The 24,013-nt window shown below is 43.1% G+C and overlaps 7 protein-coding genes across 7 annotated transcripts; 2 read left to right on the top strand and 5 right to left on the bottom strand.

The window, feature by feature from the left end:
• Window positions 1–256: 256 nt before the first annotated feature.
• Window positions 257–3,094, bottom strand: MDR1 (LALA0S01e14268g1_1; the record flags this gene model as incomplete). The annotated part of the gene is made up of 1 exon (XM_022774762.1): window positions 257–3,094. The coding sequence occupies one exon, from the start codon at window positions 3,092–3,094 to the stop codon at window positions 257–259; it is 2,838 nt and encodes a 945-aa protein (XP_022626827.1).
• An 832-nt stretch (window positions 3,095–3,926) lies between these two features.
• HOB2 (LALA0S01e14246g1_1) lies at window positions 3,927–11,207 on the bottom strand (the record flags this gene model as incomplete). The annotated part of the gene is made up of 1 exon (XM_022774761.1): window positions 3,927–11,207. One exon carries the CDS (start codon window positions 11,205–11,207, stop codon window positions 3,927–3,929), a length of 7,281 nt encoding a protein of 2,426 aa, XP_022626826.1.
• Window positions 11,208–11,723: 516 nt separating this feature from the next.
• TEL2 (LALA0S01e14224g1_1) lies at window positions 11,724–13,784 on the bottom strand (the record flags this gene model as incomplete). The annotated part of the gene is made up of 1 exon (XM_022774760.1): window positions 11,724–13,784. One exon carries the CDS (start codon window positions 13,782–13,784, stop codon window positions 11,724–11,726), a length of 2,061 nt encoding a protein of 686 aa, XP_022626825.1.
• A 172-nt stretch (window positions 13,785–13,956) lies between these two features.
• ESP1 (LALA0S01e14202g1_1) lies at window positions 13,957–18,780 on the top strand (the record flags this gene model as incomplete). The annotated part of the gene is made up of 1 exon (XM_022774759.1): window positions 13,957–18,780. The coding sequence occupies one exon, from the start codon at window positions 13,957–13,959 to the stop codon at window positions 18,778–18,780; it is 4,824 nt and encodes a 1,607-aa protein (XP_022626824.1).
• An 18-nt stretch (window positions 18,781–18,798) lies between these two features.
• On the bottom strand, window positions 18,799–19,611 carry RRG8 (LALA0S01e14180g1_1; the record flags this gene model as incomplete). The annotated part of the gene is made up of 1 exon (XM_022774758.1): window positions 18,799–19,611. One exon carries the CDS (start codon window positions 19,609–19,611, stop codon window positions 18,799–18,801), a length of 813 nt encoding a protein of 270 aa, XP_022626823.1.
• A 432-nt stretch (window positions 19,612–20,043) lies between these two features.
• On the top strand, window positions 20,044–20,682 carry LALA0_S01e14158g (LALA0S01e14158g1_1; the record flags this gene model as incomplete). The annotated part of the gene is made up of 1 exon (XM_022774757.1): window positions 20,044–20,682. The coding sequence occupies one exon, from the start codon at window positions 20,044–20,046 to the stop codon at window positions 20,680–20,682; it is 639 nt and encodes a 212-aa protein (XP_022626822.1).
• Window positions 20,683–20,845: 163 nt separating this feature from the next.
• LALA0_S01e14136g (LALA0S01e14136g1_1) lies at window positions 20,846–23,911 on the bottom strand (the record flags this gene model as incomplete). Its single annotated transcript, XM_022774756.1, has 1 exon — window positions 20,846–23,911. The coding sequence occupies one exon, from the start codon at window positions 23,909–23,911 to the stop codon at window positions 20,846–20,848; it is 3,066 nt and encodes a 1,021-aa protein (XP_022626821.1).
• Between the last annotated feature and the right edge of the window lie 102 nt (window positions 23,912–24,013).

Here is a 24,013-nt window from a genome sequence, read left to right as displayed (position 1 = left end):
ACCTTTCAGTTAAAACTGTCTGGTTGAACGCTTGGCAAGAACTGGCATTCTAAATGTTCAGAAATAATCCAAGGCCATCACCACTGACGGTCTAGCTCGATGCCTCACACCAAACAAAGCCGGCCTAGTCAAACAACTTTGGGTCCATTTTAATCCTGAGGAAGAATCAGCTGGTACTCAATATTTATAAATGGGCTGTCTGTTATTGGGTATGTCAGTTACTTGATACATTTAACCTCCATGTAATCATAACTTTTTAGGCTTCAAACTCCACAAAACTGTCATCTCTGGCGTCCAAATGCTCGGTAAATGAAAAGTTCTCAAGCTTCTTACGCTGCGGTTCGGACTGGTCTTGTTCTTTATCATCGTCATCCATTGAGATTAAGTCGTTCTTGAGTAAATCGTCATGCTCATAAGTGTGGCCAGTGCTAAAATCATCGATTTCGTCCTGGTTTTCCGATGTTTCTAGCGCAGAGCCCGACGATGCACTGGTTCTTGTTGCGACAGAATCAACTCTACGGCGAACCTGAGATGCTACACGTTTGCCGTCTGCCAAAAGTCCGTCAAACATGTTTCTGAGGCCGTTTTCGCGTCCATCTAGGTTTGCAACTTTCTCGTCAACGTGAATAGAATTTCTCAGCGTTTGAGCGAAAAACGTCTCATACGTTTCGTCGGCCAATATTATCATGCGAAAAGTTGCCACGTTCATAACCGACCGCTTTTCAGGGTTCAAAGCCGCATTTGCCTTTAGAGATTCCCATTTCTTCTTTTTATGCTCGCTGGTATGGCCTTCGTCATCTGAAAGGTCAAGCAAGTCAATTTCTTCCTTAGATTCCGATGCCCGTGCATACTCGAAAGAGCGTTGGAGGAAACTACTCGCTGCTCGTAGATAACGCTCGGCCTGCTCTTGTTTGTACTTTTCTTCATCAATGGTAACACCGGTGGGGAGCTCGAGATCACTTATTGCAATGCCTTGGCTCGAGTTTTCTTCAATTATTGTATCTGCAATATCGTCTATTATCGACTGTTTTGTGAGTTGGTCCACGATGCGCCCGCTCTTCCACGCGTCGGTCAAAAACAATAACGCTTCAGAAATCTGTAAAATGCCTTCACCACTGGTCTCGTCAACACCCGGCTCGGTAAAGAAAGCAAAAAAGCTGTTCATAGTGGACATGATGTCAGGAGACAGTAGGCGATCCAGACCAATGGCCACGTCACTGAGAGTCAGCTCTCCAGCAGATGCACGGTCCCACTGCAAGAAAACTCTCTTGAGAAAATCTCTTTTCTGCTTGCGGAATCGCGGTATGTGATCACTGGTACCAGGTTTACACCAGTCACAAAATGAGCTTAGAAATTGAATGAAAGCCTCAAAGTCTAAACATGATGATCCTGTTCCCATGCTTATTTTGTGACTTTCGATACAATGATAGAATAAATCGTAGATGTTCGATAGTTGATCTTGTGTGAGGTTGCGGACTTGTGGTAGATTACGCAGTTGCGTCCTTTTGGCAAAAGATTCTATGTTGTGTTGAATGTCTTTGCTGAAGCGAGCTCTTTGTTGTTCAACCATCTGAACCGATATACTACTAAACTCTTTGAAAGACACAACCAATAACTCTTGAAATTTGGTAATTTGTTTAATCCTTGGATCGGTAGAATCTGGATGTGCGCTTTGTTCGAGCGTATGAAAGTAGCTCTTCAAGATTGCGATAAACATTCCGTCGTCGTCGACTTCAAGAAGTTCTTCCCCATTAACTTTAAGAACCCCGAGGGCAACCTGGAATAACGCATTGGGACCATTTAACAGAAAAAGGTCCATTATTCTGAAAGCGAAGGGTAAAGGCATAGCGGTGAAAAACAAAGACAAAAACCAGGGAAGGGATACCACCGATAGTTGAATGTCGTGTTCCACTATGTGGTCCCACATGACAGGCATTTTTTGCTCGACGAATGATTCAAAGACCTTTTGGTCCAGCAGTGTACCGTACATGGTCCTGGAATAGTAGCCCGGAACGTAGTTATCGCAAATGCTCACTAAGCACCAAAATGCTTGTTCTTCGGTCATGAAAATCAATAATCCTGCGACTAAAATATTCATGGCCTGGCAGTAACCAACGTCAGGGTTCTTCCAAGAGTAGGCGGTTAAAACGTTACGAAGCCGACTAATGCCAGTTTCATCTTGGTACGCTGCATACTCAGGCAATGATCTGTTCAAATCTTTTTCAATCTCTTCGATAGCACGAGACTCTTTGCCCGCATTAGATTCTAGCAAAGTGCGATACTCTTCGGGATTGGCAAACCTGGAGTACATTGAGCCCGAACACACTTCCCAAATTTCACCCCTCAGACGATTAGGGATTCCGACCCTTATGAGCTTATAAAAAAGGCTCTTTTTCACTAGCGTCAGGTTTCTACCTTGGTCTTGGAAATAGTCGAACCATAGTTTGAGCTTCGGCTTCTCTTTTGAGAGCTCTCCCGGATATTTATACTTTTGACCTAGCCCGGAAGGCGGTGGACGAGCGTCCGATTTGTTCAAGACATTTTTTGAAATAAGGTATTCTGAGTAACAAGTGTCGAGAAATGGTAATAACCTTTTGGTATTGGGAACATTCTCGAGCAGAGCTTTTTTTAGCTGTTGGCAAAACAGTTCGGTTCGATTTCTCAGTCCGATGAATTGAATTGCAATCCTTGTCTGGCAATGAAGTGTTAGAGACAACGACGTTGCGTATGAAGAAGAAGCAGCCCGTTCCACTTTTCTTACAGTGCTCAGACTAATAGTGAACGAGCACGATGTAGTATCGAAAGAATCTTTGAAAACAAGATAGTGTGGCGTTAAATACAGACGTCCCGAATAAACGTACGTTGCATTGTTTGCGTTTGGGCCTTCACTAGAGCCGTTCGTGTTTCTAACACGTCTGCCGGGCTGTATGACGGAAATGTCGGCATTTGTATCGTCAACAATATATTCTTCCTGAGGAAGCTTGTGAAGGAGTCGAAACTTTTGGTCTCTGCTCAAAGGTTCGGAAGAATCAGTTAGCCTTTCCAAAAACTTAACGGATGCCGCTTTTTGGCGCAGAGTGTCGAAAAAGGACATTTGTAAAATGATCCAAATTCCTAAGGATTGTGCCTCCCCCTGTAGTTATTGCCTCCCGACAAGGTAACCTTTCTATTGAATATGGTCCGAAAATTAATTATAAGCCAGTGGCAGCTCGGAGTAAAGCCTATTCAGCTTAAATATTGTCCTATTTTTGTTGTATCTTCCCTTAACTAATGGCGAAGATTTGATGAAGCTAGTCTAATTATATCTTAAATTTGATGTATATGTGCATGATGACCTTGAAAATGGTAAAGGGACGACACACAAGTGAGAAGCGTGAAGTTTAAGCTGATACAATTGCCAGAGGGATTTTTTAACTATGTGGTTTGCTACCTTTTCTGCTGAGATACCGGCGACACATTGTAAGTTCAGATCGGTCATAGTTTGAGCATAATTCGACTTCGAACGTCAGCGGAAGGACAGATTTATGATGAGCTTGAGTAATTTGTGAGGTATAGAAATCAAATCACTGGCCAAGTCCAGGAACTCGAGCAATGTATCTTTTTGCTTGCTTATCGTGCCAGTTTTGATGCTAGCAAATTCAAATTCTTGCCAATCATAACTCACGAATGTGTCGTTGTAAATTGGATCGAGTCTTTGATATTAGATCGGTATATATCTATGACAGGGTTAACAGGACGGGGCGAAATCGTTGCATACCAGGCATAATCTTCTAGTCTTGCTAATAGCCTTTGTAACAATAGAGTGACAAGGAAACGGGCTCAACGTAACTGCCTGTCACATATAAAGGTAAAAAAATCATTAGCCGCGCAACTCACGTGACAGTTCGTTATTCCAGATGTAGATTATGTAATGTTTAATAAATGCTTTATGAGTCGTCGGAGGTAGTTACCGGGAAAAAGGTATCAACACTGACGCTACTGGCCGCTGTATCCAGTTCAGCGACTGACTTGCCAGGTTGCTCACCAGTTTCATCATGATGATGCAGCGGTAGGTTTGAAGGATGCGGGTGGCCCGATTTTACGTGTCCGGGAAACCGCACAGACTGGGGACTGCCTGACGTAGCCGAAACAATTTTGCTTAGCAGTTCGACAGTTTCTGGTTCCTTACTCCTTTTATGAAACGTCAGCTTATTGCCAATAATGTTTCCAGCGTGTTGAACCACAATCTTTATGATATCCTTCTTAAGGATTGCAATGAATTCTTCGCGAGACCAAAGTCGATTGGAATATCGCAGAGTTGGAACTCTCACCGTGAGACCATCAACATTTGTGATAAGGCTTCGTGAGCCTCTGTAGCTAATGGACATTGTTACTTTTTTGATCACCACAAGTCCCACATTGAAATAGCGAGATGATCTGTTGACCATCTCATTCATGTCTTGCGCGTTTCGCCGGCTGAAGATAGATGAAGGAGCAGGCGATGACTTTCGAGACGTGTCTACCAACGCGGAAGAAGAGATATTTGAAGATATGTTTTTCAGCCTAAAGTTTAGGTTCAAGCCCGAGGAACTCTGCCGAGGAGTGGACGATATCGAGTCGCGCCGCATGGTAGAACTCGACGGTGGCGTAGCTTCAACGCTTTGTGAAGGAAACAAATACTGCAGCAGAAGGTCTGATGTTCGGTGATCCATTTTAAAAGTAAATGGCTCCAGTAAAACGATAAGGTTGACCAAATCGGATATACCGCCTACAGACGGTCCTATGAGCCAGGAAATTTCGATCGCAGGTTTCAAACTTTCAGTGGTACTCTCATAAGGACCAAGTAAGTTTCTGTAGACTACGTTCTTTTGTAAGTTGATGCATGAAAGTGATGTTATGCTAACTTTGTTACTGTTTGTTCCGTCCAACGCTTGTGACCTAAAAAAGCTTGCTGTTCCCAGCTCGAATAAAACAAAATCATTTTCTTGATCATCAAGTAGTCGCCATGTCACCTCGTCTGCTCCAATCTGCCAATATAACTTGTCCTGATGACTCTCAGAACCGCCGGATAATCTCAACTTGTCGTGATTTTTCTTGATAGCACTCATGAGAAGATTCAATTCCAAAATTGCAGCATCCAATTCAATCGCAATAACATGTGCGACTTTTTCGTATCCTTGAGTATCATACATTTTCAAATAAGCTCGAGTTCTATCCAGATTCTTGATGGAACTCTGAAGATTGACTATTAGTGATACATCTAACTTGTCCAAATTGTTCCGCACTTCTTCAGCAAGCATGACCCTCGAAAGCTTGTCGGCTTTTTTGTCGAAGCTGGAGGCAAAATGCAACATTTCTACCGCAATAGCATAGATTGCAGAATATTGATCCGAGTTTGATGCCAGCGTAAGCTTGGGAAAGCCAATTCGCACTTTGGCCTCGCTTCTATTCATCTTGTTGGTTTTTTCTTGAAAGAATAGCGAGTTCGGCTGGGTGAACAGCATTATCATATCATTTCTTTCCAAGAAGAGGGAATCCTCAAGCGCTTCACAATTATAGCACATCTCCATGGGAAGCCAAGGCGGCCAAAAAGCTGACTTGCTATCTACCCCGTATCCATTCATTTCAAACCCAAGTCCGTTATCGGATGATAGATCTGTTCGGTCAAAAATAAAAAAGTGTGCCTCATTCAACTTGGTAGCAAATCTTGTCTCAACTAAACTGTTGACATCGACAGGGGCATTATGACCTGACGAGAATGGTACCTGATTGATTTCTACGATTGATGTTTCGACATCTCTTGCGGTAATCAAAATGCACTTTTGAGAAACTTCTTCAGAGGTCACTTGAATTTGAGGAAGCACGAATTTCACTTGGTAAGTATCGCACGCTTCGAGACCATCTTCAGATACTTGCCTGATAATATCGTCACAACGTTCAAACAAATCCGCATTCGATAAAGTGTCTTCTAAGAGAGCGTCAAAACCCTTCTTTGAACGAGCCGAGGGCATATTCCACAGCTTAACCTTCAGTAACTCCTCCAACAGAGCTACAGATTTATAGGTTTGAAAGAAGCTTGATTTTTTTCTGTTAAGCACATTGAACACGTAGTCCAGCAGCATGTCTCTCGTCTTATTATTGACCTTCAGCAAAATGTTATGGAAAATAAACCTGTTATCAAAAGACGATTTGACGAAAGCACTGGTAGCTTTTCTCATGGAACGAAATGAAGACAAAGTGTTCACTTTCAATAGCGCTTTATGGGACTCAGACCCTAATAACCCACCATCATTTGAAACACTACTTTCTAAGTCGTCGGAATTTAAAGACTCTGATGGGAGCTTTGATAGCATCAGGTCTTCCAGAACCACATGAATGATGTGGAGTCTGTGCCGAAAATCGTGATAACGAGCACGTAAAGTTTCCAAACGTTTTTCCACGTCTGTATGCTGTTTAAAAGCTTTTGGCGTTTGGGTCAGCTTCGAAATTATCTCTTCGATCGCCGACAGTTGAGCCTCCAGCTCCTGAGCTCTCGTTCTAGCCAGAAGCTCTTGGGTCACCATTGGGTCATTGTGACCCAAGATACAGTCGTGGTTGCTCTCAGACCCAAAGGGAAATTTCAAGAATTCGCCTTCAGATAATTCTCTTAAATAAGATATTCTGGGAGAGTACAGAAGGGGCGTTTCGTCGAACACACGAATTTTAAAGCGCTTCCCGACTCCTTGATTGATGTCATTGTAATCTTCTAAGTTGAACCAATTACGATCGATATCACCATCCTTCGTAGACGCGAAGGTTGAGTTCTGATCCCCTTCTGAAAATGAATCGCGCCAACCGCCATCACTTTGGCCTTCTCTTGAAGAAGTCAACTGTGAGTATATCAATCTAATGTCTGCTGTACGACAATCAATCTCACCCGCATTCATCCTAAATTTCCAAACAGTTCGGGAATTTTCCGACTTGGTCCCTGTGTGATTCATCTTGACTCTCTTCTGGTGTAGATCCAAGGTCAGACTCTCAAACGACCCCTTCAGACTTGTAAAAGCGGTCTCATCACTTTCACTATTACCAAGTTGCGAATCGGCATGAATGTATGTGTGGCAAAGCATGAGAGGTGAGAATTGAAGGAAATATTTGACGGTGAAAAGGGCTTTCGAGAATTTCTTTGGGTTTTGAACAAGGTCCGGGAACAGTGGTCCCTGCCGAATTGGCCCCGAAGTGTAGGTGCTAAATAGGTTCCACCAGCTGAAAAAATGTGTCATGCAATAGGGCGCCAGATGAACATTATTTGAACTTTTAGCGCTGGCACCATTTTTTACCTGGAAAAAAAGATGAATGAAGTCACTTCTGAAGCCATCATAGGAATCATGCGGTATATTGGGATCCAAGAATCGAGGGTTGCAGAGATCAATTTTAAAATGAGGTTTGAAAGAACTTGATCTTTCAACGCTTCCCACATCCTTAGTACTACCAGCCTCAAACGATATCCCCATGGTCCACGTCACATCACCGCTAAGTTCCATAAGCGTTTTCTCAAGTCTTCGTTGGTGGGTGAAGTCCCTTATTGCTAGTAAGAACTGACGAGATGTAATATTGAGAAACTCTGTGGGGTCGGAAGATTCGTGCAATGACAGTCGAGTATCACCTCTCCAACAGAAAGAAAGACCAGCTCCCTTATCTGTCACAAGGTAAGGGTTGTGTGACCCTTTCAAATTCAGGTGAAACTCGCTGTCCCCAAGCCATTCTAAGATTAATTGCCCGTGAAATAAAAGACGGACTTTGTCCCAAAAGCCCAGTTTTTCTGAAGGATCCACGGGCGGTTTCGTCAAGTAATCAAACCATATCATCACAGCTTGGAAGCCAGGTTGAAGTGACTTACCCCACGTTATGGTTGTAGGTTTATCGGATTGGACACGGCACTTCAAGTTCATGTACGCTTTCAGTGGGTTCAAAGTACGAATAATATTCGATCCATAGATTGAGTTGGTAGATGTAAAGAATTCTCTTGTTGCTCCTGGAACGAATGGCACATGAACATATCTTTTTGATAGTGGACATGGCATCCGCTCAGCAAAGACAAGATCGCCGTCGACACGCATGTCAGGAAAGAAAACAATTGGTAGTGGGTAATCTCTCAACGAGAATTCACAGCGGGATCCAAAGAGCTCTAATCCAAGTGGGATCAAGGTTGTGAATTTAGTGTCTTTCGGCATCTTTTTCCCATACTTATAAAGAAATTCGTCGCACTTATGCAATGGGAAAGAGGGCTGGTGCAACTTCAAGAACACATTTTCGAGTTCGATTTTCAGAATTGTGCTGTTCAAACCCTCGAAAACGTTGAAAGATGACGTTCCAATCTCAACTTGATTGATTTTCGTAAAGGGTCGGCCGAAAAATCTTAATCGAGCCTTTTTCATTCTATTAATCCACGAAACAGAAAATTGTTCAAAAAGCTTCTGCAGCTTTTCTTCCCGGCTCGGATGTATGACACCACCACGACCAGGCAGCTCTGGTAACTCTTGGTCTATAAGTCTGAGCTTTTCTAAGCGTTCTAATTGTTCGGTAACGCCCACTTTAAAAATTAGCCCCAGCTCTTGCTCGAAAGGGTCTTCTTCCACATTAAGAGTGAGCATCCTGGTCTCAAAGTTTATGGGAGGTACGCACTTGGCGTCTTCTATCTGAGGTTCGCGTGCTATTATATTGTAAAAATCTCCAAAGTACCCGCTCAACGCTTTAACGCATTTTACCATTGTGCTGATGTTATCCAGAATCCTGTAGAGCCTTAAATGATATTCAAATTTGATCCAGGTAGTCTCTGTTTTCATCCTGAAGTGGAACTCCCCGTGTGAGGATCTATCCAAGTTCAGAGATGCTTTTTGCAGATGGACAATGGGAACAAAGGTGTCGTTCGACTGATACATGGTTGCTGTGAACATTCTCAAAGAATCGAAGCTAAAATTCATAGTTTTTCCCGTCATCACACCATTTTCTATTGCAAGTCTTAGTTTAATTGCATGGGGCAGTTCGATCTTGATGAGAAGTGAAGCAATGGCAACCTCAACAGACTCGAAAAACTTGAAAGTATCAGATTTAGATGAATGAGTCTTGAGTGCTATTTCTGGCTTTTTCCTTTCAAAGAAGCCCTGTGCAATGTCTTTCAAGTAGAAAAAAAGCCAAACGGTGTTTATGTCGAGACTGACGCTGCAGGCTGGGATCAAAAAGCGATAATTCCCTTGAACACGTTCGAAGACAAAACCTTTCACTGATATCACAAGACTTTCCACATGAGACTTTTTATCGTCTTCCATCATTTTCTGTATTGCACCGTCTATAACGTGAAGTTTCTGTCCCTTAGAGCAAAAGTCCAAGAATGCTTCTTTTAGAACTAGACTAGAGCCTCGAGTGTAGTCTGTGAGGTTTTTCAAATTCCCTGACTTATCCAAAACTCTCGGTAAGTAGTGGGAGACCATAAGAGATGCAACAACGTTCTTTAAACGAAGATTGAGAGAAAATTTTAAATTCTGTACCTTCGTGCGCGACACCCTATGTGGTTCCAGCCTTTTTCTCCATTCCTCGACATACTGGCCGATGCCTTTGATCACTTCCACATCTTCGACAGATACTTTGAGATTTCGGAGTGTGCTCATAATAATAACCTTGTCAGAAATTATCTTGTCGCTGAAAAACTCCCATTTGCTGAACACAACGACGGGAAGATCATATGCCTTATTGTTGTCTTTCTCATCAAATGAGAGAAACGTTAGACTGAACTTGTCAACTTTCAAGAAATTGTCTGTGTGGTCTCTCGTATCCCTCATGTCGTCTGAACTCGACTTGAAGCCTTCAGCACAGGTTTCAATATTACGCCGATTTTGCCCCAAAGCGTGTATGTTTGTGGTGCGACACACGAAATGCTTTGTTTGAGAAAGCTTTAAAGTAAAGGATAAGTTGGAGATGATAACTTTGCAAACGAATTCGGGACAGAATCCGAAACCAAAAGCTTCAGTCCACTGGAAATGATTTTTATTTCTCTGGTGACCTAAATGTGCTTCAGCGGGGCCAGAGATGGATAGTTCCCAAAGTTTAACAAGCTGCTCCTGAGTCAGAAATATTGAAGGATCCACCGCTGCTATGGTGCATGCAATAGTGGGATATGTTTTTCTGGAGTTCATGACAAAGGATAATAGATTGAAAACAGAGTTGAGAGTGACCGAAGGTAACTTCAAAAAAGTTTCGTTATCCAGAGATAGCGCTGTCGAGTTTATCGTCAAAAGTAGTTCGTGGGTGACTTCATTACGCAGATCTGAAAAAAGTTCCAGTGCACCGTGCTCCATGAAACTCACGGCCTTTTGGGACAAGTACATGGAGGGGATACTGACGTGAAAAGATGTTCCTTTCGCGATGGAAAGGTCTTGAAATCTAACATCAATGCTGTGCAGGGTAGAAAGAATTCCAGATATGCTATCCTTCTTAGCATCCCAGGCAGCTTCATAGTTCACGGGTGCCCCAACGTAGCCAGGTTGGGTGGCCTTGGCCATAAAAATCTTTTCATTGAAATGTAACTGGGCACCAATCAGCACCAGAATATGACTGTGGCTCTTAAGGTTTATACGACGACGCATGAAAGTATCCTCTTTAGAACACTCTGAATTCATGTCGAAAGTGTAATGAATTCTTCGTACCTTGACAAATCGTTTGTTGTGTTCGATTCCTGAAACGTTCAGGTGAATCGTCAGTGCTGTGAGCCCGTTGGAAAACCCTAAGCCGATATCACAACTGGCCAGTCGCAACTCCAGGTCAGAATCTGGCCATAAAAGCACCACATTTTTCACAACGATTTTCTTTGGGGCTAGGTATCGTAGAATCATCAATGAAATGTAGCTTAACGACAATCCCAACTTCGATGATTTCATCGCGGGGGATGCTTGTTTCTGCTTAGATAGAGGTGAACAAATCTTTACCGTAAGGTCAGTCAGTTCTACTTCATACAATCGAAATGCGTGGGGCTTAATAGCTCCGAATGACACTTGATAACTTCCATACTCAAAACGTGAGAGATAAAGCCCGTTCAAAAAGGGAAGCCCTACGAATACTCTTCTTAGCGGGCTTAAAGATCCTTTTGTTGCAATCCAACCATAGGCCACTGTGTTGGTCACCGCAACAAAAACTCCCACAAGTATAATTAGATAGCGCAATAGAGAGGCGAACAATGGCCAATCATCAAGCATGATTACCTACTGAAAAGCCTAGGATTTTGTTAGATATAGCTTGGATACCTCCAGATCAATTGTGGCAAGTATAAGGATGCCACTTAGCACTTCATAGCTTGTTGTTGATTGTGGTTCTTTGCTGGTCATTGGCGGTTCGAGCGGTATTTTATATTCCGGAAAAGTGCATTAGGGCACAACGTACGGCAATGTACATAACGGAGTTCGCACAAGGTAGGTGACAGTGCTCGCCTGACTCTATCATATGGCGACAGATTGATCTATGAACAGAACTTTCGGAACATGTAGACAATGCCAGAAGAAATAGATAGATTTCTGGAGTCTGAAGCGAACTAACTCTTTTCATTTTGTAAAAATTTGTTGGATGTCTTCACCTTTTCGAAAACCAAAGTGGAGGACTAGCTTCCATGTAATTAAGGATGGCCCAGCTACCTTTCATCTTGTGTATCACATACTTTATTTCGGCTCGCACGTCAATTTTTTCAGTCTTGGTCTCCTGTTTTTCTCTCCAATGAACTAAGTAGAATTCATATTGTTGGAAAGCTCAGAAAGCTCAGCTAAATCAATGCCGTCTAATGGGAAGCCACTTTTGACAGCATTTTCTAGAACTGAGCACATAAGCGTGTACATGGAATTGAACTCATAGTGCGGGTGAGCTGCGGACAGGATAAGCTGCATGGTGGACAAGTAGTGCTTCTTGAACATCACATCGTAGGTCCCCATATCAATGCCGTTTAGCCAGCCGTGGGCCAGAGGATAGAAAAACTTGGGCGCGAATTTTTGAAATCGGTTGATCTGTCTAGGACTGGCTTCGCCCGCTTTATCGAGCTTGCGCGATCTCCACACCGTCTGATTGTTAGAGAGAGATTTATGTTTCGATACCTCATCAGTTATGGCCTCTTGTTTGGACTGATCCCAGGGCAGTCTCTTAGTCGGAAAGTCTGTTTGCGGCTTGACAATAAAGTTGTCGTTAATCCCTCGCAGTTCTCGGGCAGACAGACTCATCACAGAAAGAATTGTAATTCTTTGCTGCAGAGACAGTTCGTGTCCAAACAATATTTGTACCAACTGACCAACTTTCTCGGGAACGGCGACCATAATACTTACAAGCGCATTGACTTTCCATTCTTGAAATTGCTGTTCGTCCAAGCTGTTGTTTAAAAGGCAAATCATTGTTAAAAGTTGACTGCTATAAGTCTGAACTTCAAGCACAAAATCTCTTTTCTGCCTCACAAGTCGTACAGTGGCCTGTAACAGACGAACACGATCACTACCATTTTTCTCTTCTTGCTCAAATTCGCGAACTAGGTCTTTCAAAAAGACGATTTTGTAGCCGTCTTCATCTTCGTGACTTTCTGATAGCTTTAAATCAGTTATCTTCATCTCTGGAGCCATTTCAGAAGGGCGTAGCTCAATAGCTTGATTTTTTTGATGCTTTGTGAGGAGTGTGTAGACAATGGTATTACTCTCTGGGACTTGGAATTTCGGTACCGTGATTTTGAAATCGCTCTCGTACTCCAGCCCTCCGTTTGTGACCTCTTTGGCTATCCACATGGTTCTTTCTCTTACAACAGCATCCTGAGAGCTCAGACGTCTCGTCACAGCGTCCAGAAACAAAGTATCGGAACTTATGTTCAGCTTTACCTTGCTCGGCAGATTTTCAAAAATTATGGCTAAAAGAATACACGTCGTTGCATCTTCTGGAAAGTCTTGTCTCCCAAAAAAGCCCATCAAATAGCGGTACAGGCTTAGTTGCTCACTTTCGTCCATAGTTTTAATTAGAATTGCCTTCAACAGCGGGTTTTTAAGATCTATTAGGCTTTCATACTGTATGTCAATATGCCCTATTGTCCTTAGGATATTGTAAATTGACGGTGCGCTATTGTGGGCAGTCATTGTATCAAGATACTTCACCAAGCTTTTGAATAGTCGGGTGCGACAGAGAACAGAGCCACCATGCAGCAGTTGCAGAAACTTCCGAAAGTGCTCTGGGCCAGTGAGCACCACATCTCCGAATAAGAGATTAATGCAAAAGCCTTCATGAAGACTGAGAAATGCGACTAGAAAATCTGCGTAAATCTTATCAGTTAGATTTTCATCATGGTCAAAAATATACTCAATTTGGGCACGCAACATCAGCGCAAATGACAGAATATCTGCATCTTTTCCCAGACTATTGAGAATCTTGCTTCCAAAGAATGTTGACTTCACAATTTGAACTTCTAATGTGCTTTTAGAATGACAAATATAGTGGCTCAGAGCACCGGGTTTGTGTTCCAAGGCATCGAGTAAGAAATCCTTGTAAATCTTGGCTTCTGGTTTGCCCTGTAACATGTCAATCAAGTTCAAAGTGTGTGTGACGAGATTGAACTCGTTTTGAAATAAGTCAAGAACCTCATTTTGTACAGCCTTCGGCAGCGATGGGAATATGGGTATCACGTATTTTACTATTACCGCAGCACCTTCAAGGTCGAGTGACTTGTCCTTGCCAAGCACATGAAGACATTCTTTAATATCGTTCGCAGATGGTTGAGACTTCAACAAGTCAATTGCATGAGCTACTTTGACTTTTGACATCGGGTACAAGGTATCAAGTTGTTTCAACCCTGTCCTTCCAACTCACTTGACTTCCAGATATGTTCGCGATGATCTCTTGTATCCATTTACAATTAAAAAATGTATAGACATCAAAACGTAAACACAAAATACAGGAAGATACAAGAACGTCTGTCACTCCATAGCATCACTGATGGTCGAGGAGGATGCTACACTGCGTGATGTTGATCTGAACAGGCCGGGATTACTTTTTAATGCTAAGAATGGAGTCACTAATCCCACCAAATACTGTAATAGTAAAGACGCTAACTTTTGGGGGCCTACAGGGTCAGAATATGCTTCAAAAGCACCACAGTACCTTCAAATTGTCGAGAACTTCTCACCTAATTCTTCTGCTGGTCAATTCAAAACATTTAGCACCGGTTTGATTCATTTGTATAGGGCTTACCTGTGGAAACACCAGTTGCAGAAAATTAAGGACCTGGCAAAACTAAATATGCGCGCTGTAATCAAACTTCTAGAGATACAAGATTACGAATCCGCTACGTGTGCCATGCTGCTGCTGTTCAACGAAACAGGCCCGAGTCGTATTTCCACACTAGATCAAATCCTGAAAGCGGACTTTACCTGTTATAACGACTATTATTTGGGAGCACTGAAGATATTGGTTTTACAGACACTCATTCGAAGTAAAGTGTATCGGCAGCATGAGGAAACCATAATCCAAGTATTCGGGAGAGATGCTCGCTATTTACTGAAAATGAGTAAAGCAAAGGTACCTTCATTGATCAAACTAACGCTTAGTTTCTATTCACTGATCCCCGAACTTAAAGTTCTTTTTGGCATCAAAGTTTTGCAATACGTCAGACAATTCGATTTAAACTTTGCCAGCTTCGTTAAAAACATGACTCTGCAACAATTCCAAAGTCAAATTCAGGCTTCAGCCAAACGGGCTTCTCCCAGAGGGTTGAGCAATCTCACCATTTTCTACACCGAATACTCAAAGTTTCACACTACATCCGACAAACTGATGCTTCCCGATTTCTTCGAAGCAACAGGGACAAGTCGCGAAAGCACTGTCTCCAGTGTCATGGATGAACTGCGCCTCCCTGCGTGGAGCCACTCAGAAAAAGTACTCGCAACACCGCTATCACTGGATGAACAAAGCATGTTAGTGAGCTCAATAGAAGCCAGCATAAGTGAGAAGGCGTCCGAGGTACCCAAGACTTCTGTCTTATTACTTAACTTCATGCATCTCGCAAATGCTACTCTTAGTTCGGGCCTCCGACAAATATGGAGACTCGTTGACAAGATAACCATTTTCCTCAATACACATCTCTCTCTCATCACTTTACATGTTTTGAAAGATCTGATGGTCAGTACATGCGAGTTTTGTGTTAATAACGGAGAAATAAAACGACTATTCAACATGGCCAACGTCGCATTCAACGCTTTTGTTGTTCATAAGGTCGATGCTTTCCTTATAGAAGCTTCTCGTCTTGATCTATTCGGCCAAACGCTGTTAGAAGACCAAGATATTAATCTTGCAAAGCTTGAGAGATTCCTTTCCAGCGCATCAACAGAACATCGACTTACACTATTGGAGAGATTCTTCAGCGTTTTCACACTTTTCAAGTTTGATAAACTTAGTCGGATAGCTTGCGTCGTAGGAAAGTTCTCTAAGTGCTTCAAGTGTTTGCAGAAAAGACAACTGCCGGGTTTCAAAGGAGCATCTGAACTTATGTTGTGTCTGCTAGGCCCACTTCTTTTCCCAGATGTTGGCTCCATCGAACATTGGAGTCCTCTCACGCAAATGATGTTTGATTCACAGCGAGGTTATATGAATTTCGGCGAAATTCAGAAGAAAAGTGCCGACTACCTCGACCCGCTGAGGCTCTACGAGCCTCTACTAAAAACATCTTATGCCTTGGGACTGGAGACAAAAACCGAAACGTCTATCAAACTGGCTAAGATAACGGATGTTTACATTGAGAGATGGGTCAAAAGAAAGGATGCTGTTGATGAAGCGTTAACCGTTCTTGAACATTCATTAATTCACGCGCTTTTCGGTTTCTTACGCTTTAATAGATTTTACAGCAAGATGGTGTTTTTGGCAAACGCATTGATTTCGCAGGCCGATAAACACTACGAGACGTGCCAAGTCTACATCCGCAGGCAATTGATAATCGGCCAGGCGGGCCTTAATTTAAACGATGAAACTCGCAGCAATGCGCGTACATTACAGCACACGTCCAATCTTTCTACCGCAGGCGCTACCGAGCTGGCAGAGTCTCTGGATATCCAGCTTCTTTTAATAGAGAAAGACCTCAAAGTTGCAGAATTCAACGAAATATTTGTTTATGGACTTCCGAGAATAAGACCAGAAATACTTGACACGGCTAACGCAAGAAAAATGCCAACAAAAGTTTATGTCAAGTTTTTGTTGCTTACTATCAAAATTTTATGCACGAGCTCTATTTTGCAACTGCATTGCGGCTGTCTAGAAAGCGCACTAATTGATGCTAAAAGATCTTTAAAGCTATGCCAAACCCTTTTGAAAAAGTTAGCACATATCAATCAAGAGGCACAATGGGAAATCTTCACGTCTTTGTGCAAAACTTACAGGCAGATTATCGAAATTTATATTCGGGTGAGTATTGCTAAAGACTGCGAGTTTTTTGTTGCAGAGTATCTGAAGGTTGCCTGCTCTACTAATTCACCAATAGTGATGTTCGATTGTCTTCATGTCTGTATTGAATACTACCGAGTCACTGAACAAATTGAACTAGCCGACGCACTACTGAAGAAAGCAAATGAAACTTTCAAACGCATTGACGATAACGAATGTTTTGAAGCTGAGCTCTGGATGTTCTTCGATAACAGAGAGAACGAACGTTTGAAAACTCGACTCAATCTCATAAAAACAAGCAATAGACCACTTTTCAACGCTTGGACAGTAAAGCTGGGGAACGAAGTTTTGAATGAGCCGATCGATGCTCTTCAGAACAAAGCGAATGACATGAACAAAGGAAAAATACTCTACGAAAATGTGATCAATCAAATGGATGCCGACCCTTTTTTCAGAAGCATGAGGGACATTGTTACCACTGTTCCATCTTCTGTGACAGCGGCTCCGCAACCTAAAGCTTTTTTTCCAAGAAACACTGATCTTTCAACGCCGGTGAAAAGTAAGGCAACTATGTGCGTTGCCGAATCTCCCAGACCATCTTCTTTAACACCTCGGAGTAAACCTTTGAGACAAAGCTTTGACTTTATGAAAACTATCAATGATTTGAGAAGTCTAAAAGTGTTAATCGAAGCACTTGAATTGGAAGGAAACCAGACTTTCAAAGTTAGGGAAATATCTGATCTCTATTCCCTTTCGCTTTCACTTTTAAGCAGCATGGATGCTGGTAAACTTAGCAGGCCGGAGCTGAATCGGAATATCGCGCTTCATGACATTCCGACGTATCTGCCAATGACATTCGATCGAGCACTTTCAAAACAAGGTAACGAAATTTATGGATCCTTTGCACCCAAAGCCATTGTACGAGAGGAATTTCCTTTCAAAGACCACATGAATCAATTCCAAAAAATATTGTGCGACCAACCGCTGAAATTAGACACCAAATTTGATGTGATAGGTATCGATATATGTGGAGCAAGTGGTGACCTACTTTTATCCAAGATAGAGTTCGCTGCAGATTCCATTTGTGTGAGATTACCGTTAGGGCGGCAATGCTCTAGAGACGTTGATGAGGAGGTTTTCACTTATAACGACGCTATTGCCGAATTACACGACATAATAAGCGCTAACAATTTATCCACAACAATCGAAGTCACTTCGAAAATAAACACAAAGGAAGATCGCAAAGATTGGTGGCAACATCGGTATGGGCTCGATAACAGATTGCATGCGATGCTTCAAAAAATTGAACGCTCTTGGTTTGGTGGTTTTAAAGCATTTTTTAACCAGAACATCGTCGAGCAGCAGCATCTCGACATTTTCAGACTTAAATTTGAAGAAATCTTGCAGCGCACCCTGCCCACCAGAAAACAGTTCAAAAGTCCAAACTCTTTCTTCAGGATTGATGATAGTATTCTAGGCCTCTTCCTCAAATTAGATCCTTTAGATGCGGACTTCACCGATTCGATGGAGGATCTGGTGTTTTTTGTTTTTGACCTTTTGCTCTTTCATGGCGAGCAAAATGCCTATGACGAGATTGACACTGCATTATTACATGTAAAAGTTGAAGAGCTCATACACGAATACCGGAAAAATGCAAACCAGGCCAGCAAGTTGTCTCACACTTTCCTCATTGTATCGGGTGCGGGCCACTCAATACCGTGGGAAAGCTTGAGCTTTTTAAGCGAAAACTCAGTTAGTCGACTTCCTTCCATTCAGACATTATTGGAAATGACTAAAAAGGGACAAGGCATGCTATCGCCAAAAGTAGTTTTGGATGAAAAGGTCTCGGTGATACTCGACCCCCAAGGAGATTTATCCCGTACGCGGAACACGTTCAAAAATACGTTTACTGAATGGAACTCCACGATCCCACAGTCGAAGCTTCTGGTGGGCGAAAGACCCGAGGAGAGTCATTTCCTAGATATGCTTAGCGATTCGAAATTGTTTGTTTACATGGGACATGGTGGAGGTGAGCAGTATGTGCGTCTGAAGAAAATCAAGCAGCTCGACAAAGTGGCTCCAAGTTTTCTTCTGGGATGCTCCTCTGCCTACATGGAGCCTAAAGGTAAACTAGAATCCTCTGGGGTTGTCTACTCATACCTGTTGGGCGGTTCGCCGATGGTCTTAGGAAACCTATGGGACGTGACGGACAAAGACATAGACAAGTTCAGCAGCGTGATGTTCAATGAATTAGGAATTATAGGGCAATCCGCACCGGGCAAGACTGTTACCGAGGCTGTGTCAATTGCACGCGGGTCATGTCACTTGAGATATCTGAACGGAGCTGCACCAGTGGTTTATGGGCTCCCGCTGAGCTTTAGGAGGTGACAAGGGACATTTTTTTTTTTACTCAGTATGAATCAACAGGTTATATAAGGCAATGCACAGTTGTTTTTGTGTGGAGTACTTGATTGCGATGAAATCATCCGGTTTTTCCCGTAGTAAATCTTGTAAAAACTTGTCGTCGATACTAGCCAGGTTAATGATCGTACACCCGTCTGCTGCAATTTGTATTCTCGCGTGAACCGAGAAATCGCTTATGACCTTTATGTTGCAGTTTGTAGGGCTACAGCTGCCATCATCGTTTGTATCTAACAGCTGCGATAGGCCCTCTCGGACCTGCTTGAGTAACTTGGACCTAACTATCTGAGCTGTTGGAAACTCTTTTGGCTGTCCGATGTCCTTGAAGTTAATATTTCGGATAGCTGTGTTTAAAGACGATGTGGGAACCCATTTGGAGGTGCTAGCTTGATTCTTCACAAGCAGAGCGTTTCTATTGTTTATATACGAAGTTGGCCCTTTTTTCCTTGCTGGCACAGCTATGTCTAGCACAAATGGTTTTTGCTTGTCTTTATTGGCCTCATCCACCAATTTGACTTGAGTCAACAGATCTTTCGGACTGTGCAGTCTGGTGATCCTATCCAGCCGCATTGGCGAAGCCAAGATCGAAGCAAACATATTGTTCTGCAAGCATATGCTGGTTCGCGGTACTTTGCTTGCATCGCGGAAATACAGTTTTCGTGGTTTGCCAGCCCATTTATCAAAACGTTCAATTACTGGAGACACCTTACAGTTCGGTTTTGGGGCAATCCGTCGAGCTTTCCCGCTAATGAGCATTTCCATGCTGTGAATTAGCACATCGGGCTTCGACTGTTTCATTCCAGAAAGGTCTTCGAAACTAAATACCTATACACATAAAATCTACAAACTATAGAGGCGCGAACATGCATAAAAACATTCACAGCTTTTTAAACCATTTATGGTCTTGATGTAGTAAACTTAAACTCTATCCAAGATCGTCAAGTTCTGGAACTTTGAGTCAAAAGTCGATTTCATTTAGCGATGATGTTTTGACATACTAATATATTCAAATTTAATGAATTTGAGTCCATTGTTGAAAAATTTCGAGTTTAAGGTTCGTTCTTTCGACTTTAAGCATCAACGCACATTATATGAAGTCGCGGAGAGTTGTCTTGTATACTTTGGGAGTGAAATAGCTGGGTAGAATAATTTGGAGTGCATAGCTATTTAGGTTTGGTCTGCTCTTTTTCGTCCACATCAGTGAAGCTCTAAGTGAGTCCTGTTGAGATGATGAAAATTCTTGGATCTCGATTCTTTTCAACTTTGGAAAAAAGTGCTTCTGCCACTGTTATTCAGCAGAAGTTTAGAGACTCAATGGCTACCATGGGCAGCCAGGCCATGATCTTGACATCGGCTGGTCCGACAAGCATGCCGCACTCTTCGTTCCGGGGTGTGACGCTCAGTTCTGTAAGCTCGTTATCACTGAAACCGCAGCCAATGCTGCAATTCAACTTGCAACTCCCGTCTTTTACGTCGGAGTCGCTGCATGCACACAATTATTTCGCAATACACCTTTTGAAACCTGATTCTAGATCCAAGGCCTTGGCCAGGACCTTCAGCAAGGGAGCCACGACGCACCACGACAGTGGGAAAATTATTCCTACACAGCCTTTCAAAGACCTAACTGAATCTGTGCATTACAGCACTTACAAGTTGAAGTTAAATGAATTGGTAATTCCGATGCTGGCAAACGCAGAGCGCGTGTTTATATGTCAAAAGAAAGATGTGTTCAAAGTCGGGGACCATGAGGTTTGGATAGGCATTGTCGAGGACATCATTGAAAATAATACGCTGGGCGCTACAAAAATTACTGGGGGGCTGATCTACTGCAACAGAAAATTTCATAAACTTGGTGGGCACATTGAATGATCCTCTCGGAAGGTCGATCATCATTAAAAGCACTGTTTATAAGGGAGAGAAATAGCGTGCATATATATATATATATAAACTTTAAGTTCAATCGAATGCTTAATGTAAATGCAGGAAGAGTTTGAAAGCAAATTGGCGACAACCTGGAACTATAATTCAGCCCTCAGGGACTACGGTTCCGATTGCGGTAAAGTGATTGATTTATGTTGATCGCATCGGGGTCGTTATGTTCCTCAATTCGGTTTCCTGACATGAAGTAGTCTGTCATATTGTTGTTACTGACGTCTCCGCCCTTTTTGGAAAACAAAAGACTGTTCAAAGAGCCGAAAGAGACATTTTTCTTATGTTTCCGGAGGTTATGAGGTACCCCATGGGTCAAACTGTGCGAACTGTTCCCAGATTTGGCATTGGAATACACACTGTGCGGCGCCTCCTCGTTTGAGGAAGACAGATTTCCGCCGCTACCATTCTTACGCAAATGAACTTGAGAACCTCTTGTGATGGGGCCCGTCTCGGCTACTCTGGACGCTGAAGGTGACCTTTCGCCCGTCTTCCCTATGTTGGTCTGTTGCTGAAACTGTTGCTGTTGTTGCTTCTCAAGCTTTTCGCCCGAAAAATCACGATCGTTTACCTTGACCTGGGGAACAACAGACGCTTTGCTCCGGTCAACGTTGGCCGTGTGTTCTGCCACGGGATCCAATCCCGGTGTTGAACTTTGGGATGTTGGCCTTACGGGGATCGCAAAGTATCCACCTCCACTACTGGCATGACTAGCAGGTGAGTTTACAGGTAATTTTCCAGAGCCATCCGAGCTCCCACCACTAGGGGTTACGCCGCCTGAAAGTCCACTTGGAGTCCTTACTTTCTGTGGAGTAAGCCCGCCACCAGAACTGACAGCTGTCATTCCTTTACTGGTGATCGCAAAACCTTGGCTCATTGACGATGGAACAGGATCTTCGGGTGCAGAAGTCCCGCGTCCACTTCCACCGGCACTAGGAGACCTTGCCTCTGCATTATATTGACCCACAGGTGAAGACACTCCAGAATTACTCTTAGTTGATGGGGGACGACCCTCACCAGCTAAGATCAAGTTGCCGTTGTCATCAATTGCTGGGGTGTTAACTTTCGCTCTAGCTCCTGTCATATCGTGATAATCTTGAGAGCCAAGATGTATATATTGGGGCTTGTTTTGAGAGCGTTGGCTTCTCTCTAATGGCGCTTTATTCGGGCTTTTGACATCACCGCTCATTTTCAGTAGGTTAACAGAGCTAGCGCGAGAATGAGCACGTAGGATCTTTTCCTCGATAAATTTCGCCCTTTCAAGGGAATTATCGAAATTACTCAAATTTTTGACTTCGGACAGCCATTTCCTCAGGTCTTTGGCGTCGTCCGTATTGGGGCCAGAGTTGACAGCCTTGAAAACCCAAACAGCAACGTTATCAGAGTTATCCGGTTTTTCTGCTGCCTCCCAACCGGTAGGCCCAGAGACGGAGCTGTGATGGCCGTCCTTTTTGTTACTGTGACCTTTTGCACCACTTTTTAAGAACTTTTGAATGGACGAGGTAGATTTCGAGATCATCTTGCCAGTCTCCGTTGACTTTTTGTCGAAATTACTGGCCCAAATATTTCCTCGAACACTGAATTTGCTGTCGGTTGCCTCGATCACCTTTGCACTATTCAGATAGAGACTGACAACAGGCACCATTCCTCGTTTCTTGCCACCCGCCTGTACTTCTCCATGGTCTTTTTTTTCTGAACCATCCTGAGATAGTTTGAAGAAATTACTGGATTTAAATTCATGCAGATAGTTACTGGTTAGAACGTAGTAACTTTTATTGTAATTCTTCAGAACTTGAGACTTTTTCAGCAAATATCCCGCTTTTATGCACTTTGCCATGGATGATTTCATCTTTGGGTATCGAATGTCCGAAAGTTTCCGGGGTTGTGGAATGGGCTCTGTTGATCGCCAATTTATCAAGCATTTTGGATGGTGGCCAACAAGATGGTCCCATTCCACTGCTGGAGGCTTGCTTAGCATTCCTTGGTGTAGTTCGTTGCAAAGATTACTGATCGAAATACGAGCCGCGGTACTGACCAATGCTGAGTAACGTTGCAAAGTATGCTGTATTTCCCCATAAATGATTTTCTCGAGTTCCAAACCTGATGATTGCAAGTTAATATAAGCCTCTTGGAGATAGTTTTCTTCCAAAAGTTGACGCTTCAGTTGAAGATCCAGCTGCAGTTTCAACAAGTAAGGATCATGCTTTGGTTTCAATTTTTGGCCCTTTGTTTTTAACACATGTGTTTTCTCCTCGTCAGTGGACATAAATTTAACAGCAGCTGTGTATTTTTGTAGCAACTGACCGGTTAATGCGATGTGTTCTCCGATATTGGTCTTGAAATCGTTGTGTAGCTCTTTTATCTCCTTTATTTTAGCCTGCAAGTCTTTACGAAGATCGTCAAGCTTGGGGACCACAACTGCGCTTAACTCCTTGGACATTTTGATCTGCTGGTTCCCAATCGATGTGTGGTATTTCTTTAGCACGACTTGAACGTCCTCAATGGATCCAGATCCAAACTTCATGAAGCCGGATGGCGCAGACGAATCGTCGCCGGATGCAACGGGAGCACTGGTTTTGAAATCCAACGTGGAGGCATTTGAGCTTTGGAACGCCGAATCGTCCTCTGAGCCTCTCCGGCCACTTTGGGCACTAGAGCCGCTGGGGTTTGATTGGGCTTGGCCAGGCCTTCTTGCTCGTTGTTGGAAGGGATCGACAACTCTATTTGTGGACTCTTCCAGATCCGTGAGAAACGAGAACTTGATGTTCGTGCGTAAACCATAGTTAATGCGCGCAAACCGTTCCTGGGCGTACGCCACTTCACGCAAATAGTTGGCCAGTCCTTTGAGAATCTTGCGCCATTTGGTGAATCTGTCGAGCAAAATGTCTGTGGGATATTCGCGAACGAAACCTGTAGCAAGATCCTGGCCAGGGTCCGACAAATCTGAGGCCATTGCTGAGTAGCTCGGCGTGGGCACATTGACGTAATATGGTGAATGAAAGTCCGTTTTGGGCAAAATCGTCTCGCTTTCATCGGATGGATCAGAGAGATCCATCAAATATCCTGAATCAGTCGAAAACATGCTACTGGCATCGTCCTGATCCGTTTCCGGAGTCAACAAATGTGACTTTGACACATCGTCGAGACTATCCTCGTAGTCTTGGCTCATCACAACCTTGATTTGACCACTTGTTGGCTAGCTAGGGCCTGTATAATATTAGCAATGAGGTTAAAGCCCAAAAATCACCCACAAAGATCAAAAAACAACAGA

The sequence above is a fragment of the Lachancea lanzarotensis genome, scaffold LALA0S01, assembly GCF_000938715.1.
Source record: "Lachancea lanzarotensis genome assembly LALA0, scaffold LALA0S01, whole genome shotgun sequence".
Lineage (NCBI taxonomy): Eukaryota > Fungi > Ascomycota > Saccharomycetes > Saccharomycetales > Saccharomycetaceae > Lachancea > Lachancea lanzarotensis.
Note: the sequence above shows the minus strand (reverse complement) of the source record. Positions and strands in the feature narration are given on the sequence as shown.